The 20,028-nt window shown below is 37.4% G+C and overlaps 1 protein-coding gene across 1 annotated transcript in view; it reads right to left on the reverse strand.

The window, feature by feature from the left end:
• Positions 1-329: 329 nt before the first annotated feature.
• The window catches only part of LGR5 (leucine rich repeat containing G protein-coupled receptor 5), a gene marked incomplete at both ends in the record, with an annotated part of 88,034 nt that continues 68,335 nt past the window's right edge, over positions 330-20,028 (reverse strand). The window contains 11 exons of the mRNA XM_084306061.1: positions 330-1,420; positions 4,097-4,180; positions 5,179-5,324; positions 10,375-10,500; positions 12,472-12,543; positions 13,487-13,558; positions 13,769-13,834; positions 16,622-16,693; positions 16,824-16,892; positions 16,997-17,068; positions 17,877-17,948. Coding sequence (XP_084162187.1) covers positions 330-1,420; positions 4,097-4,180; positions 5,179-5,324; positions 10,375-10,500; positions 12,472-12,543; positions 13,487-13,558; positions 13,769-13,834; positions 16,622-16,693; positions 16,824-16,892; positions 16,997-17,068; positions 17,877-17,948 — 1,942 coding nt within the window. The remainder of the gene's footprint in view (positions 1,421-4,096; positions 4,181-5,178; positions 5,325-10,374; positions 10,501-12,471; positions 12,544-13,486; positions 13,559-13,768; positions 13,835-16,621; positions 16,694-16,823; positions 16,893-16,996; positions 17,069-17,876; positions 17,949-20,028) is intronic.

The following is a 20,028-nucleotide window of genomic DNA, read 5'->3' on the forward strand; positions in this document are numbered from 1 at the left end:
GTGAAGTAAAAGCTTACCAATTTAACATGGTATTTTTGCTCTTGACCAACTGCCTTTTCTGAGTAGTGCTACTTTAAAAGAGAGCAGCCGATACAACTGCACAAACTGCAACAGCTTTCATTTTCTTTCTTCATTCCAGCACTTTGGAGACAGGCCGTGAAGGCTCAAGTATTGGATTTCCAGCCTGCTGCAACTTTTGTCATCATCTGTTTTGTGATGCATGTAAAAATAATTCAGAGGCATTCTCTAGGTTGTAGAAGCACACCCATACTTATTTTTGGGATTAAAAAAAATTGTAAACATAGATATTTTCTGCATTGCCACTGAAACTAACGACATGGAACAAATGCTACTGATGAAAGATTGCAGCTTTCTGTCATTTGATAAGATGATGGCATTAGTGAATTGCTGGTAGGCATGTCGTATGATATGCTAGCACTTGTGAAGGTTACCAGTGCTTGTGTTGAGTCACAAGATTGTTTTTCTATGTCTTCTGAATTCACAGAGATCAGACTAGCATGTTTTGATCTCCTCCATAACAATGTTTGCTTTCGCAAACTTCCCAAGTCCTCCTTGAAGTGTGGATTGAAAAGTATATAAAGGAGTGGGTTTAGACACGCAGGCAGTGGGACAATCACTAGCAGTATTGACTTTATCACTTCTGGGCTGATAAAAGTGAGGTTTAGTAAGGAGGAAAAAGATAAGAAGGCCACAGGGCAATAAAGAATGCAATTAGTAAAAAGTAGCAAGGCTATATGTTTGACCATAGAGCAATCCCAAATGTTGTCTAGTTCTCCCTTTTCTAAACTGCAGTAGAGCTTTGTGTAAGCAACAGTCATTACCAGAAAACAAAGTGAGTTCAGCAACACCAGTGCTACCATGTAGCCCATAGCAGTGGGTTCTCCAAATGGTAATGGCAAACAAAGCGGAGAAACCCCATACTCACTCCCAGTGAGGAGTGGTATTACTGCAATGATAAGTGCCAACATAAAACAAAAGAAAATGGCAATTTTGACACTAGCAATAGAGGATTTTGTTTCAAACTTTGTAGCATGCTTTACGGAGAATGCACGTTCAAGTGCGGCTAAGGTGAGGAGGAAAATGGAAGCTTCTGAAGCAAAAATGGAGAGAAGACCAGTCATTTGGCAACCAATTCCACTTTCCCACTGTGCTCCATACTGAGCAAATCTCCCAAAAGTTGATGCATCCACACTAGCCAGTATGCCACTGGCAAGGCCCATGAAGGCATTTACAATAGCTATGAGACCAATGAGAAGTTTTATGGAGGACATATACAATGGAGATCTGAAAACTGTAGCAGTCACCAGCGCGTTGCAAATGAAGGTCAAACCCACAATGGTCCACACTCCAATTCTAATGAGCCAGCTCCCAAACAGGTGGTCACATGGTTTGAAGGGACCTGAAAAGACAAAAACAAACAAGAGGGCAAGGGAAACCCATGTAAACTAAAAGTTAATTTTGTACTTTGGAAGACCTCAGCTTTCATGCCTCTTGCAAAAGTTCTCAGCACAGCCAAGCAGTGAATTTTATTCTAAAAGAATTTTCTCTTTCTTTGTAGTAGAGATCTCAATAATGTGCTGCTCATATGCATGAGCACGAGTTTTTGTTCCTCAACTCAAGTATTATATACATACAGATATATATATATATTTGGCACATATATATATGCCAAGTCTTGCCTAGTTGTACAAGTGCAGTATGAATACTGTGGGTAATTTCTCAGGAAAGAAAAGGATGACTGTGCTAATGAGTCCTGGTGAAGTGTGATGTAATGGATATGGACAGATGCACTTTGGCTACCTAATAACATGTCATTACACAGTCCAAGTCCCCTTTGCAGTGTCTTTTCAGAAGACTGCTTTGCTCTTCATTTTCTCTGTTTTATCCATAATGATTCCAGGATATGACTCAAATGGCTTTGACCTTTGCAAGCCAAGCCTATTTTTGACATTCTATGTGTGAGGAAGAAAGTGCTTTAATGCATGTAGCATTGAAAAGAATAAGCGAAGGTGGCTTTTTAAACAAATTTATTCCAAATAAATTCATGATGCATTTTGTAATATTTTCTGTCAAGAATTTGGAATGGATCCTTAAAGGCAAGTTGCACAGATAGAGAAATCTCGGTGCCATCATTAAATTTGCCATCATCTCCACCATTCTCAGAGAAGTAATGGCTATCTAATATCCTATCTTCATAGACAAATGCAGGATAGACCATAGTGCTACAAGTTTGAATCCAATATGATCTGAGATAATTCAGTTTAGAGTCCAAGGATAAATCTGAACTTTTAGAGGAGATCAGGATTCTTGAAGAATTTTAATGATAGAAGACTTGACACGTTTTAGTTTGGCTACAAACAGACTTTTTGGGACTAATCTATTTCAGAAAATATCCCTATAGTGGAATATTTAAATCTTTCATTTAAGATTCCAATACATTTTTCTGTTTAAGTTGACTATTAAGCTACACTGTAGGCAAGGAAATAGCATTGCAGAAAGTGAAATTTATTGTTTGATAGACTGTTTGATACAGCAGTTCCAGAATGACACATCCATGAGATATGAAGATAAATGGGGAAGGTAATTTGAAGATAGGCACCAAATAAAATTGGATTGTCAGTTTTGTATTCTCTTGAGGTCAAAGCTGTGAGATAGATTGTAAGAGGAGAAGGCTTATATGGCTCATTGGTTTCATCATCTCAGTAGCCTGCAACAAAGAGTTTGTGACCCAAAGAGTTCCTAATCATAGAAAATTGAGGCTGTATTTGCATTTGTAAGGGCTGCCTTTTTGGAGGTGCTTGCAATGAGCTGTGGCTGAAGTCAGGACAGTATGACTGAAGCCTGCTGTGTTCTCTTAGATTTGAGGTGTATATGCTGTGTGATTGAAGCTGAATACTCTGCTGTCTGAAAAACATTATTTATCTTAATACTAGTCAGCTGTGCTTCCTCAAAGCAAGTCCTCCACAGTGGTCTCTGATTGTCCATGCAGACACAACCCCAGCAGCTGAGATGTATTCCATGCGACAACACTTGTTGCCATCCAGTAGGCAGAAGCACCCATTGTGTCAGTTTGAAAGTTTTTCTAAGATACCATTTGAAAGATCAGCATGGAAACTAGATTTTCTCTTAGGTCTGGTGATGACTTACCTTGAAGATGAGGACATGTCTGTGAACTCGATAGTTCCAAAGGAGGCCATAGGAGAATATGGGATGGTCAAATGTTTCTAAATTATTTCTTTGGCCTCCTACCTCTTCTATTTCTCTTGACATAACATCTTTTCTATTATTATTTGCTGTTATAAACAAGAATCTTGGCTTGGAGTGAGTATTGAAGTACTAGCTGTCACTTGCATTTTTTTGTTCATGTGTTACAATTTAAGAATGGCTAGGGAAACCGCTTGCTGAGTCAGGATGCTAAAACTAGAAGCAACATTCTAAGTTATTTCCTTGCCTTAAAGGGAACTTTCAGTGGAATTGGTTTCCAATTTAATCACTCAAAAAAACACAACACATGTGTTACTCCACAGGGATACGCTATTCTACAAAAAAAATGAGAGTGCTGGGAGTCCCTTGTGATGGATTGTGTGTGTTTTGATATAGTACTGTATGGTATGTCCTACGCATTGAACTGAACTGTGCCTACGCATTGAACTGAACTGTGTGTTGTTGGAGAAGCTCAAGTGTAAAATAACTCAATGAAGTTGAGAAGAATTACTTCAGCTTTGCAAATGAATAAGTGAGCAAAGATTCTGTTCTATTATCCGTTTCTTGGCAGAAGAGAACCTTTGCTCTCCCATTCCTTTGATAAGGAGATCAATTCCTGTGGTAAGGGGCCTGGAGTTAGGATCTGCCAGAGGACTCCAAAACTTCTGGTACATTCATAGATGAATTCAGTACCTGGATATTTTTCTGAACTTCAGTGCAGAATTTTGTATTTTTGTACAATGTATCTGGTCTCATCAAATTATTGCAAAACATAGTGTTCCTGTCTTTGTTTCAGATTCAGAGTTTGTTCTGCATTTCAAATATCTGGTAGTATTATGCTTAGATTCTTATGTATTTGGCAGTTTCATACCTGGAGAAGGTGAGCATTGCACGGAATGATGAGCTTTCAAATCTTCTTCAAAGTCAAGTAGAAAATCTTCAAAGTCACGCTCATCTGTGGGGGAGGAAATACCCAGATTTGATACTGCAATTTTGAGGAAAATTTCTTTTACTACAAACTCCAAAAACATCTTCAGTATTTAAAGCCTGTTCTCATCTCTTTGCCTGCCAAACTGTAAGCAGAAGCAGATGTATGCTTATTTGGTTTTGAATCACTTTACTCAAGATTATTTAAAAATTTGGCACTATTACTTCTCTGAAAATAATCACTTTTAGAAAGGTACATTCTCCATTACCTGATTTGTAGTGTGGTGACTGCCTAGGAAGGGGTTTAAAATACAAATTCCACTGTTGTGTCAGGATACTAAGAATTAACCCAGGTTCTTTTATGTTTCTTGTGTCATCACTCTATGTATTCTTGGCTCTGTTCTTGCTGAGACTAGCCCTGAACTCTGGACACACTGATTTGCAGGAGTGGAAATAGCAAAGAAAGAAGCAGGATGGTATAAAATCTATGTATACACTTACATAACAGGTCAAATAACGGACCTTTTGCTGAAGGGGAAGAAAAATACAGTGATCTTCTCTTCTTGAGAGCAGATGCGCTCTTTAGTACCCAGGAAGTGCCAAGATAAAAACCCAGCAGCTATGCCTAAGTAGCCACACTAGCTCTGTGACTGATCCTGAAGCATGTACACAGCAGGATAGCCAAGAAGGTGTTGCTACTTCCAAGGCTGGCAAGAAACTGAATCTTTGCTGCCCTATTATTTTATGGGGTTACATACCAGCACCACTTCCCTGTCTCTCAAATAAAGGGAAGATTTCACTTCCCATGTTATTATTTGGACAGATAAAAAGAGGGAGTGAGATTTTTGAAAGATAGACCTGACAAAATGAATTTGCTAAGCTTGGGAACACTGACATATTATCAGGCAAGAGAGAGGAAGGCACTGCCTTGGTGACTGCTAAAGAGTATTGGATTCAACATCACAGACTGCTTACTAGAAAAATCACAGCCTTCAGGTAGATTTAAAAGCAAAAGGTGACAATTACCTTGAATTTGTAACAATCCAACATCCTTCCTGTGAAAATCATCAATGCTGCTATTCTCATCTTTGTTCCATTGGCTGGAGATTTTGTAGTGGCTCTCGCAAGCTCCAAAGGCACAGCACTGATAAGCATAAGGCATTTCCATGACCCTGTAGTAGAAGAACAAAGAAGCATGCCATGATACTGGTTTAGAGCACCAGAGTTACTCAATTGTACTGCTCACAGTTTCAATTGTTAGCACAAATGAACTCGATTAAGTAGCCATGATCGAAAGTCAAAACATTTGAGGGTAAAATTCAATCATGATGATATAAATGGAGGATTCACAAATAGAATTCCACATCAGACATGCAGATGATTTCTAGGGTAATTTTAGTAAAGGCACAGTGAAGCTTTCTTACGCATTTTCATGGGAGATATGAATGTAGAACATGACTTGCAGTTTACTGAATGTTACTCTTAAGAGATCTGTTTCTTTTTTATGTCTTTTAATAATTTTACAGTGTAACTCAACAGTTTCTCCACATTACTTTCTTAATGGCTTCTTTTAGAAAAGGGCAAGATCACAATTTTGCCTACCTGCCTAACAGGCAAAACCAAAACTTCACTTCCCAAAGATAATTTTTTCAGTTTGGGGACAATGAGATCTAATTTTGGATTCAAACTTCATCTATCTCTTTTCACATCAAATTTTATCGGAGTAAAATGGCAAAAAGGAGATTGTATTTTGTGCACAGACCAAGGAAGCAGTAGTCTACACTGAAAGGGGAATGAATCACAAACGCAGCATATGTGAAAACAGATGTCACTGAAAAAAGGCTTTACTTTATTAATTCTCAAAGGAGTGAGCACAGTCGTTTCAGGACAATGCATGTTCATTCCCAACTCCTTTAATATCATTGGTATTCCTAACACAAAACTGAGTATGGGTGAGCTAGTTTCAAAGATTTTGAGGTTTTCTATTGCCAGAAAATTGCTGATTTACTGTATGCTTTGAATTCCATTCATTTGTGGATGTCCAACTTCTGAGGTAGTATGTAAGAATTACATACGTTCAACTTCTACAGACTACTTCTGTTCCTTGGATATACTCTGTGTTTTGGAAGTAGAGATATTTAATTTGCAGTTCCCCAACATGATATAGAAAAACCTAAAAAATCATCTCAATTTCAAAAGTTCAATAAACCAACAGCTTCAGAGATAAATAGGTAACTGGGTTATTCTGTCTTAAAAAGAATACAATAGAACTGTATCCTACTTTCAGGTTACTTTCAACAGGTTGGTCGTGTAAATTAACATAATGAATGTTCCAAAGCAACTTTTAATGTCCTGGAAAATCCAGCAGGGAGTCTGTCTGAAGCAGGCCCAATACCAACAGGGCTTGTATACTAGCTTGGCACAAAGTGGAACAAAGTGAACCCTAAGATGTGAAGTGATTTTTAAGTTAGTTCATTTGGGGGCATTTGATTCTATATACTTATATTTCTGTTGGGAATTAGCAACAATAATCTGTACTCTTGTACCCAATACAAGAGGTTATGTAAGCTGCTTTTAAAGTACTCCGATAAAAGTTCAAGGTTACTAAGATCTAGCTATCGTGCAACTTCAGGCCAGCAGATTTAAATATGTAATTTCTAATTCATCTCTGTGCATGTCATCTTTTAAAATATGGAGATTATCCTGATTTGGTAAACATTTCCTAGAAGCCCTTAAATAAACTATTACTAAACCTTTAGCTTACTAGACTAACCTGTACCTAGTCACTTGGGTTGAAGAACAATCCACATACCCAACAGAAATGCCCCTTTTTTGACAAACACAAAGAAAATCCAACAAAAACAAACCACAAAACACCTTATAAATAGAAATGCTGAAAGTTCTGCAAGGTGATGACTGCAACTTGTGGTGTCAGACTGATTTGAAGACATTGATAAAGCTGTGGAAACGAATAGCTAGCGGATATTTTAGGCTCAAGAAACTAAAGCAAATGTGTTCTTGAATAGAACATTTAAGTTGGAAGGAACTACCAGAAATCATCCAGCCCAGCTGCCTGACCACTTCAGGGCTAGCCGTAAATTAAGGCATGTTATTGAGGGAACTGTCCAAATGCCCCAAGAACACTGGCAGGCACAGGGCATCAACCACCTCCTAGGAAGCCTGTTCCAGGTTTTGGCCACCCTCACAAAGAGATTTTTCCTCATGCCCAGCCTGAAGCCCCCCGGCGCGGCCATCCACAGGTGTCCCAGGGAGCAGAGTCCCCAGGCACTTCCCTTGCCACTTGCCCTCCTTGGGAAGCTGCCAAGAGCCAGGAGGTTGCCTCTCAGCCTCTTTGTCTCCAGCCCAGGCAGCCCAAGGACCTCAGCCTGCCCTTACGGGACACACCTGCCAGCCCCACTACCAGCTTTGTCATCCTCATCACTTCAACACCCTTTTTGTATTGTGATTCCCATTTCTTATCCTCTCTGTAGGACTTTCTAGCATCCTTTGCTAAACCTGAACAGTTCCCCTCCACACTCCTACCCCCCCCGGGTTTCCAGGTTATACATATAGATCCCAAATTGGCAAATATTTCTGAATTTGCGTGTAAAGCACACATGCACAGACTGAGTGGGATCCAGAACACACTGGACAGAATATACTTTGCAATGCAGAGAAACTAGCATCAGATCTTCCTGGTGACAGAGGAGTTCCTTTCAGCTAGTTTTAACATTAAAAACCAAAGGCAACTCTCAGCCATAAGGTGCCAGAAACAGTCCTTTCTATGGCTAGTTTTATTTGATGTGGGTGATTAGATTTGGACTTTGTCAAATTAAAGACTTGTAGAAACACCGTCTAAATTTATTTTTATATACTGCTTATCTTACTGATGGTATCTGTACCCTTGATTTTTTTTTTTTGCCTGTAGCGAGGAATGCCTCTATTTCTGTTTTTAGATTAAGCAGCAGGGTATACAAGGTTGTTTTCCACCTCACAAAGGTGAACGGGAATGCACAGTTACAATGGACAGAGCTAGTCACTGAATTCTTTACAGCACTGAATCAAAGCATCAGATAAAGAAGGAAGGAGTGGTTGGCAGACTGACTTTATTTCCTCCTAGCAAGCTGGGCTCGGCTCTGTGAGCATTCTTGTGCCATTGTTGGAGGTGCGGCAGAGGATGCTTAGCTCTTTGATGTGTTTGTGTATTGAACAGCAGTGACCTATTTAGATGAGCAGGCAGCTTTTGTACAGGAATTTGTCTTTAATGTTGTAACCAATGTCTAGTTCCAACAATTACAAAGGGTGAAATTACTTTTTGTTTTAGATCTCTGTTCAAGTTTGGTGCTTCATGTACTGTTTGTGTAGTGTGAAGTCCTGGCTTCATTAAAATGTAGAAGTCCTACAGACTCCAGTTTAAGATTTTACCCCATTCTCTCCTGACTGGATATCATTTGCTCTTACAGATGTTAATCAGCTCTAGATATATCAATCATACTTTTAATAACTTTTTTTAAAAAAACTTAAGCTATTGTCTGACATCCTTTTTAATTACTTGTGCAGAATAACTACACTGTAGTTGCATTTTAGCAATGTACATAATTTGGTGGAAAAATCATACAAAACATAATCTTGATTAAAAAAAAAAATTAAAAATCTAACTTGTACCCGATTCAGTTGAATAGTGGATTATTCTAGGACCACTGCAGGATTTCTTATGCCATCACGCTATGGTATAAATATTACTATAGATTTGCTAGTCTAGAATGATTGATTTTTTTTTTTGTCTTTACACTCTTTTTAAGAAATTCAGGCATTTTAGAAATGTCACTTGCCTCAACAGGTAGGCAGTCAGTGAGAGAAGAAAAGCTGGCAGAAGCTCAGCCTCAGACATGCACAACTTTTTATGATACTTGCTTCTTGACCTCTGAGACTCATCTGAAGACTTATGTAAGGCCTCTAGTGCTTTGAACATTTGTGTTATGAAGTAGTTTCATATGCTGTGATCAAGTCACTGCCCAATCTCCTCTGTGACAAACTACAAACATTGGGTTTATTAAGTCTTTTAAGGCACTGTTTCCTAACCCTTGAACCATTTTTGTAGCTCTTCTCTCTGTTTATATTAACATACCATCACAGAAGTACTCTAGTGTGGATCCTTCCAGTGCTGTATGCAAACATTAAATCATCTCTCTACTTCTACTTATGACTGCCTTATTTATATCTTCAAACACTCCAGTCCTTTTCATCAGTAACATGTCTCCTTGAGTTGTTTGCCTATTATGACTTATGGAACTTCTCCAGTGCAAAAGCCAAATCAAGTGAGGATATGAGGATGGAGTCTCCTTCCTTGGAGACCTTCAAAGGCTGTCTGGATGTGGTCCTGGGCAACTGTCTTCGGGTGGCCCTGCTTGCGCAGGAGGTTGGACAAGATGACCTCCAGAGATCCCGTCCAACCTCAACCATTCTGTGATTCTCTCACTATGTTCACACTGTTTAATTGTTTCAAAAATTACAATATCTTTTACATTAAAATGAGGAAAAAATATATTTTGAAGCTGGCATCCTCCAACTACAACATAAAATCAAGGGGGACTTAGGAGAAACTCTCTAATATCCTGAAGTCAGAGGCAAAATTCTCTACTGTGACTTCCTTATGGTCATCCAGTGACCGGCAGAGCTTCAAATAATCTCTAGAGATTATTTCCTTTGTCTATCATAGAGCATCCATCAACAAATTATTAGCATCAAAGTATTTAAGTAATAACTGTAAAGTATTATCTTAATCAAATATTACAGGAAAGAAATAATGTTCATTTCTACTTGAAACAAAAATGGCAAAGTATTTTGGAACTTCAGGAGTATATTCTTGATATTTACTGAATTCTCACTAAATATAAGGGAGGTTCTGTAAGCACAGTCCAGTAGAAGGAGATATCACTAAGCTGCTAGCAATATTGTTTTAACAGCTTTTGAAACATATCACCAGGAAGCAGATGTGGCTCATATTAAGCAAGTACTGGGGTTAATATTTCAAAACACTTCATAGTTCTTCAGTTAAAAGTGAGCATAATAAAATAACTCTATCATTTTTATCATATTTGCTTTAGTTTTAATACCACAGATCAAAGACTGACAATACGAAGCAACATGCCTTACACACTGACACACCTTCCACTGCACATGAACACAAATGTGGCTTATTAGTTTTAATGATATACTCACTTGAGTTCTGGAAAATTTTCAGATGATATCAAACTTTGTAGGGCATGATTTCCTGTTAATTTTAAATGAGTTAAACCATGTAGCCCCGTCACAGGAAAAGAGGACAAAAGGTTGGATGACACATCCCTGCATAACAGCAAATAAAAATCAGCTTACAGGTTCTCATTTTTTTTCTTCAGTGCTAGAAGAGTCATGTTGGAAAAACAGAGTATACTATTCTAAATTGATAAAAAATGAATACATTATAGAGGCCCCAGTCAGCAAAGCAAAGCTGCAGCAACACCCAGGAGTATACACCTATGTTTCTAGCACAAAGCTAAGGGTATATACCTAGCACTTCACTAAGAATAATCTTTGTTGTCAAATTTTGACTCCAAGAATTAAAATACAAGTTCAGAGACCATCAAATGAGTTTAAAAATAATTAAATAGAGTGTTGAATTCGAGGGAGCCAATACCAGAACGATTTCCCCCCACCCTAAAAAAATCAGTGCGATACGAGAGAGCATGGCTGCTCTGAAATCTACACAAGGAGGAGCTCAGGTGTATGGGGAGGAAGTGTGTTTTAGAGGAGGACAGGTTTGGTCTGGAGAGAGTGAAGGTGATACTTCTATGCTAAGGTTTGTCTGAGGAGCTGAGAAAATGCAGATGAATACAAACACATGACTTGGCAAAGTAAAACAGGTGAATGACAAAGTGACTGTGATAAAGGCGATATGTAATCAAAGAGAGGGAAGTTCAGATGTATTCTGTTCTCTTTTACCCTCCCTCCCTTCCATTTACTGTATAAGCCTTTTCAGTTCTCTTCATACTAATCTAAACTGCAATATGTAAGATGGTTAATGCTCAAGAAGGAGAAAGAAGGGGAGTCTGATGCTGCTGAGATGTTTTTATGCTCATGTGTGGATGGTAAAGTTCCTGTCTCTAGGACAATCTAAATCTAAAGGTCTAGTCTTAAAGTAAGAGGTATGCACTGGTCTTCTACATTTTCTGGTATAGTGCACTTGTGTTTGTGCATGCGTGTGTCCTACTGCTCGCAACACAGTTAAATACCAAAGGTGAAATTCTGGTCCTGCCGAAAAGGCAAAAACTACCACTGACTTCAGTCAGTCCAGGGCTACAGACTAGCATTGCAGGTAACACTCAGTACACTGGTTTACTCTGTGTGTTCAAAGGCTTGTTTCTTTACTTCTGTGTGACTGTTTGGTACTGTTGAACAAATGCAGAATTTATTGCTGGCAGCATGATGTTCCCTCACCCATTCATCTCTAAGAAAGTGCTGAGGAGGAACCCAAAAAGGGATGCCATAGACAATATTCTGCTCATGGAGATTTTGCACCATTCAGAGGGGAGGTTTCTTCCATTAACAAAAATTAATACCTTTTTCCAAATGCATGTTTCCCATGACTGAACTCCAACTACTGGATTATCTGTATGTCTTTGTGAACAACTTTGGAGCAGGATGACTCCAGAGGAATTTTCTTTCATGTCTTCCCCACACATCCACTGCCTCAGGGCAATATACAAGGTATTGTATATTGCATATAAATGACAAGGTATTGCAATGACAGTGGGAAGCAGGAAGAAGTTTTTAAAGACAGAGATGCCTGTGAATAAGGCATACACAATTTGGATTCTGATGTTTTGACCACTAACTTCTCTGGCTGAAGTTACCAAGGAAGAAAAACTATTCCGTCAAAGAAGAAGCAGTGAAATAAAGATGCTTACTGGAAAATGTTTCTAATTTCATTTTGAATCCAGATCCCTATCCTGGTACAGGACTAGTAAGGTATCTGTATCGCTGCTAATAGAGACTGAACTACTAACAAATGTAAAGAAGCAAGGCAGATAGACTGACATGTTTCTTAGAGCCCAAATCACTGTGATTACACTCTGGTACATGACGCTTCACCATAATACCTACAGGAGTTAGTGAACTACAAGAAAACAGACATATAGAAATGGATTCAACAGATCAGAAGATTAGAATACAGAAAGCCTCAAGTTCTGCTGAGTGGGGCACCAAGTTACAAAATTTTTGCATGTTCTTGCAAGAAAAATGTGAAAATTTAAATGTAAAAGACATATAAATACTTACAGTTTGATCAGAGATGGTAAAGAAGAGAAGGCATTGGGGTGAATAATTTTAATTTTGTTCCAAGCTAAATCCCTACAAGAAAAGTGAGTAGAAAATTACATACCCGCTGAGTGAATATGGAAGTTTTCATACACTTGATTAGGGTGCCTAAATATAAAAAAGGTATTAATTACATGCAAATATTTTCAATAAACTTCTACATATCTCAAACTGCAAAAACTTTTTACATTTTTTTCAAATTATGTTAGTCAGTTAATGGTGTTAGTTACTAAGGTGACAACATTCTCTAAAACTTAATGACTTTTACAATCCAACTTTGTTGTTTTCAGCCTGCTTCACTGTTTCCCAAAGCAGCAGAAAGAGGAGTGGGGTATATGGACAACTTCTAAGAGGCCCTTATGACATGACTAGGAACAGCAAATCCATTGTCAATAGGCTTAATTTCTTAATAACAATCTTCACCACCCCTGAGAAATAATAATAAAGAAAAAAAAAACTGCAAGCAACTAATTTATTTTGTTTTTAAATGATGGGTTTAATTCTTCAAAAACTTAAAAAAGTAAAAACTTACAAAAGTAATTTTCCAACAAAATTATTCTACTGTCTCTATGCGAATACCAGAAACACATACAAGTTTGAAATCTATTTCTTATTGTTCTTCTTTATAGAGAACAGTGTTCTCTATAGAGATTTCATGCTCCCTAGAGATGATTCTTATGTGAACCTACCATCAGATGCTAGTTTTGGCTCAGTATCTCTCTCCACCTCTATCAGAAATGTTCACAAGTAACAACAGCTTTTATAGCTGGAAGTTACATCTTTGAATTCATTGCTGCAGATGCTAAGCTTCACAGTGTTTATTCTGCTTTCACAGTTATGACTTAACGGATGAAAGATCAAAGCCAGGAAAAATAGAAACAAGGATGTTTTGGGGCAAACAGTGGACAGACATAGATAGTAAATATGCCTCATGCTTTTGAGAATTCAAGTGAACCACTGCTTGGGCTGTACTCACAGAGAACGAAGAGCAGCCAGCTGCCGAAACGTGTCTGCTTTGATTTCATCAATTTCGTTATGATGCAAGTCACTGAAATAGCAATAAGAATCTCCTTAGTTTACAAGGCACCTGGAGGACACTCCACGGTATTTTAGACTATTTATGATCCACTTTGGTGCATTGTAAGGGTATGTATTTGGGATATGTCAAATTGTTCAGCAGTAACCAAATTAATGATGCTCAAGCAAATTTGTATACAGATGATTCTTGTTAGGCCTTTTAGAATAGTTTGAAGCTTACATTTTTTGAAGTTTTTTACATGCAGTAAAACAGGGTAAATCTTCCAGCAGATTATAAGACAGATCCCTGTAATACACAAGAGAAGAAAAGAAATGATTAATATTTAAAGTAACGTCAAAAGAAAAAGATTTCCTTTCCTTGTGTCTCTTCATGCTCAATTTAAAATAGCTTGTTTTTACAGGAGAATAAAAATGAGTGGACTCAGTTATCATCTCTCATCTGTCAGATTTTTATTTCTAACTGAGGAGGAGATATGAGGGGAAAAGGTAGGATGTATTAACTCCATATCCTACTTCTGCAAATTCCTTGCATTGTCTGACAATTTCCTGCCTGAAGCATGGACTTCTGAGTGTTTTACAATATCAGCAGTCTGCTTCAAGGGAGTACTGGCTTTGCATCACAGACTTCATGTTCATCATGTTTAACTTGACAAATATTTAAACCATTTTAAATGATCTATTAAATACACATATACATATATGCACTAGATATTCACATTTTGTCAGAGAATATCCTATATTTTTCTGGCAATAATCACAATGAACTGTAATCAGCTTTCCGTTCTACACTTTTAATTAAGCAGTATTGCCTCTGATCCTTAGAACTGTTATGTCTTATAACTGAGTGATGTGGTTAAAGATATTGGAACTAACTTTGAAATCAATCACTACATGGGAGAAAAAAACTCTTAAAATGACTTGAGCCAAAACTCAACAAATTACAGAATAACTGAAACATCTGGACTGATTTATAGTATAATCTAACTAATCAAAAACAAGCCCAGGCAATTTGCAGAAATTGGAGGGAAAAAAAAAAAAGGAAAAGAACCAAACACCCCTCCCCTTCCCACTCTCAATAGTTTCGTCGTATATATACATCTTGTTTGGGAAAAACTGAATTGGAATTTTGCTGGTGGAAAGAATATAGAGTAAAAGCTTATACCTATGATTACAAAAAAATGCCATTTTTTTTCACAATTTTTAAATATTATCAACAAAAAGAGTAATCTGTTATCTTTCTTGCTTCAAATCCTTTAAAACTGGATCACATCTACCCATTTACTTTCTGGAAAAAACAATTATTTTCACAATTACTATTCTGATAGGAGCATTTTGTCGATTCTATATTTGACTTGTAAAAGTGGTGCAAGTAATGACAGTGTGTTATTTTAATGAATTCCACTCTGTTTTACTGTGCACAAAGGCTACCACTAATAAATACATATTTTTGTAACAGCAGTGTTACTGCCCCTAATTCTGTGCTCTTCACTGGTACTCTGTGGTCCAGATCAGACATGCCAGAGAGTTCAAGTGAGTGGGAAGCTACCAAGCCAAGGTACAAGATATTTGAGGATTTTTTGTCTCTTTGTTAATAAATAAGACTCTTGGCAGCAGCAGAGGGCCAGGAGTTATGGCTCTGTGTTGAAGTGTGTATCTAACTGTGCTGAGGGGAGTCTACCTTTGCAGATATACCTCTACTGCAGGTGCACCCGGGAAGTCTCTGTGTTTGTTCATCCACGTTTGGAAGCACTGGTGGCTAGGTAGGATAAACAAATTGGCTTTCCAAGCAGTGCTTGTAGGATTTGTGTCTCAGAGCGGGGTGTTTTGCAGTAACTGAGCCAGGAGGCTGCTTAAAAGGTCACTGTCTCCAAGGAACTGGTTGGGTTCAGCACACCCTTATACTTGGTGCAGGCAAAACTCATCTGTAAGCTTAAATGTGAACTTGGGTACACATTGTAAGATGTGGCATATTTGTTCCAGTCTGATGGGAACGGGGAAAAAGCAACTCTGTGTACATGACATGGCTGTCAAACTGGTTCCCTGCCCTTTTAAATATCAGCTTCAATAACATTTGGTGATACCTGAAAATAAAGAATGTGAATTTTTAGTGGAGGCTTCTGCTCTTCCATGAACAATACTGTACAATTTATTAATTGCTACTGTATTTATTTGCCTTCCCTTTAGAGATTATTTATTGTTTTTGAATAATACAGCGCATATTCAAAAGAAAGTCTGTGTGCAGATTTCTTTCTGGCAACAGACTCTGTTTCTGTCTTTTATCATTCTGGAAATGATTATATTGAGTCCATCAACTAAAACTTAATTTTTCTAAAAATGTTCATGACATCCAAGTTGGTATTCAAATAATGTGTTATAATTAGTGTTATTTTAATGTTGGCCAGAGAAGCAATATCAAATGCATTCCTAGTGATGTAATACATAGAGGAAAGTGCTGTTGGCTGAATCTCAAAGAAGCGGACACAATGATTACTTTCGTTAGTGATTAAGCAAACTCCAAGGACATTTTCAAGCTAAAACAATATTGGATATTTAGTATAAGAAGTATGCCCCAACTATGCCAAATAATAGTCTATTAAAATTTCACTCAACTACTTATGTGTGTTTGGAAAAGAAAATAAAAGAGAAGCATAAAAAGTACTCAAAGCTAAACTCCTTACTCAGTTATATTTTCCATTCACTTCACTGAGTTATCTGCCTCAGAAAGAAAAGAAAACATTTTAGGAGACATAGAATGAATGAAAGTAAGGCCATGTAAAATGGCTCTACAGCTTTTAAAAGAAAATCAAGAACCATTTTAAGCTGACCTAAAAATATGAAAATTAATTCTCTTTTCCAACAATGTGTGGGAAATCCTTACTGGTAGATGGACTGTGAACTTTTGGAGGCTGGTATTTTTGAGTAACATGGGGAATTGCTCCCTGCTCTGAATTCTTAGGCAGTTAATGTGATACACAGAAATAGCAGCAACTGGGTAATTTCAAAATCATATTGATTTTGTTTGTTCATTAATCTTTTCCATTACTGTAATGTTATTAATCTTACTGAAACGTACAGAACTTGGAGATTAGGTAACTGGTCACAAGCTGATTTGGGGAGAGAGGTGATCTGTGCTCCTGTGAGGGTCCTGTTGAGAGCATTTATAAAAAACATATTATTTTTTTTAGAAATTGTAAAACAATTTTTTACAACATTCTTTAGAAAAAAATAGTATTCAAAAATATAAAACAAAGAAAAAATATTGCTTTAGCACTTACAAACTCTCCAGACTTGTAGTCCCAGTCAGATCAGGAAACTCTGTTATCTGTGAAGCACCATTTAAAGTCCTAGAATTTAAAACATCATTTCAATATAATTGTGGTGAATGATGTGTGGAACAGCTCTAACATTGCAACATATAAAGACAATTAAAACAAAATTAAACACATACAGAGTTCTGAGTTCTGGTAAGTGTTGAAAAGCAGATTTTCCAACAAGCTGGATAGGGTTATCATAAAAATGTCTGCAAAAAGAGAGCAAAAAAGACATTATAATAAATATTTTAAAGGATTCAAAACACATTACATGATTATATTATATGCAAGTGAGTATACTCTGTATTCCCAGCCACAGACTTGGTGCACCTCCAGGCGTTTCCTTACCCACTAGCCTAAGTCCATCAACCATATTTTGAATACTGAAGTAGTCTGTCTCCTTGAATTTAAAACCAGAAGCCTGCCCCCCAAAAATAATCTCCTCTTTCTCCCAGGTTTGCAAACTTTGAAATCCAAAGATGAAGAACTTCGTTATGACATGAGACAAAGTTAGCAAGTGAAGTCAGAACTTCACACACTTGGACAAGGTTGACCATCCACAGCATTTGAGTTCCACTGCATTTTTGAAGCCATTCTGATTTTGCTCATAAAATAACACTGCTCAAGATGAGTCGCTATTTTTCTTAAATTTGTTTTACAATTTCTTAATCTGAGTTTTGCCAGTTCTCATGTATTCTCATGTAAAACAACATGGGAATTGAGACTGGAATCCATCAGGATCAATTTTTGCTATCTTCTACGTTGCCAGTAAAACTAAGAGACCTGTAAGGAATAGTTCAACTGAAAGGCCAAGGCAGCAGTACTCACTTCCTTTAAATAGGGTATGCAAACTGCTACTGTTTCCATGAGGTTGAAGCTTGAGGATAGAAGCTTGTTCGCTTGCATTATTGTATGTTACACTCACAAAAAGATCTATCAGACAAATAGCCACAAATATGGTGTTTAGTTCCACATGCTCTACCATGAAGAGTCACTGAATAAACTGTTATCACTTACATTGTAATAAGTGACGGATTACCCACAAATGCACGCTCGGGTATTGATTTGATGTTATTGCTATGAAATCCCCTACAAAAGAAAAAATGGTTTACACAGTAAAGAAAAAAATTGTGAAGGCACAATCTGTATTCACAATGCATATTGTTTTTTGTTTGTAATAAGGAAAGTGTTTGTGTGTCAGGGTATATCCTTGTTTTCTGGGGTAAGATAGAACTGAAAAAGCAAAAGCAAAAGAAAAGCTAAGAAATAGCTAGACTTCTGCACTTTTCTAAATGAGAGTGCCGTTCAGATAAAGTAAACAGCAAAATGACATTTTAAAATTAAGATGTTCACAGCAGGAAACAGTGCTTTGTAGCTGTATGTTATGTATGTATGAATGTATCTGTATGTAATGTAAATATACACACATACAATTAACAGTGAAATATTAAAAATAAATAAATAACAATAAAACAGTATATATATATCCCCCTGTGCTTGTTAAACTGCAACTATTTTTTTTTTCTGAGATAATAATGAATTACACAAATTTGTCAAGTAAATGATTTTACACATTATATTGTTAAGTCTCCCACAACCAACTTTCTGTTGAAGTATTTTAGATGTGGACATGAACAAACTATCCAATGTAGTTGTGACTGCTGGATAGAGGACCAAATCTTTGTCTCATCATTAATCACTGGATTTTATTCATATGAGTAATTCTCCATTGTGAAAAACAAAAGAAACAACTAAGGTTTCAAAAGAACAATGATGATTTGTGTGGGAAACTCCCATTAGTTCAGTCGGGTATGAAAAAGGCTTCCCAGATTAAATTTATACATTTAGAAAGCCTCAAATTGTTCACTGATGCAAGCACACTTGGTCATTACTTGGACAGGTCCCACATTACTGGTTTCACTTGTTTAGTCATCATGCTACTGCTGATGAGACGCTGCAAGGTTCTGAATCCCTTGTTCTTCTGCATGCAATAGAAGCTGCATCCATACAGATGCAGAATCCAAGCAATATGGGGATCCCATTTCATCTAGGACCAGCAAAGAGACTGGTTTTGTGGCTGTATTGACTGGGATTCCCTGCATGGCACAAAAGCTTAGCAAACGGCCTGAGTACTTCCCAGGGCACTGTCTGGCCCCTTATCACTACTCTGACTTCAGCCAAGAGCAGATTTTGGTGAATTTCTGCAAAATAGGGTCTACAGAGCTTCTGAGCTGCTTGGAAGAGAGCCCATGCCCTGTGGCACTGCTCACCAGTGATATACCCTGCTCACCAGTGGCTACCTCTGCTACCTCCTCCAGAGCCACACTCCTGACTAGCATGGGAGATACCAAGCTGGAGTCAATGCTACCTGAGGATTCCCTGCTTTGGAAAAAAATCCCAGGTCGCTACTTAAAGTGGCTTTATCATCATCTTGCAATGCAACAGTGCTACAACTGCGTCCAATTGCTATGTTACCTAGTTTTTGTAAATCTCTATGCTGATGGTACCGGTAATGTGGTAAATACTTCACATGGAAAGAATTCTGAACATACACACCGTTGTGTACATTGTGTGTACAACGTGTGGATATTTCATTCATTCTTTTACAATTCAGCTGTTTCTTACAACAAACTTGGCTGGTTTCTTTTCATTGTTGACATTATTTTACGGAAACTATGTCTGTGCATCCAGAAGTGTTTTGTTTACAACGTTACAAAGGAGTAAGGAGTATTTACAGTGAAAAGAAATTGTTTTAATTTAATGGTGCAGGAGGGATGGCAGATAGCATCTAAACCTGATTGGCCAGTAAGAGTGCCATGTTTTTTTTCTTAGACTAGCAGATTGTGTTTTTTTTGGATTGCTTGAAAAAAAACAACTGTTGTGTTTGGAACTTGAAATGAATTAATTGTGTTTATTATTCACCACATTCCAACGATGAAGTTCCTGAAAAAAATCTACTGTACAATGTAGTATAGAAGTTTTCAGAACTTGTATGCTCTAAATTGTATGCTGAGAATTATCTTTTATGCATGTTGGCATGTTTATTGGTTCTTCCTAGAATAATGAGTTTTTAAGGATTACTGATAAAATCACCAGCATTAAAAACGAATCAGTCACACACTAGACAAAACATCCTCCTTCCTAATATAAGTGCTGTACTTCTGTACTT

Source organism: Netta rufina (genome assembly GCF_964035555.1).
Source record: "Netta rufina genome assembly, chromosome: 1".
Taxonomy (NCBI): domain Eukaryota; kingdom Metazoa; phylum Chordata; class Aves; order Anseriformes; family Anatidae; genus Netta; species Netta rufina.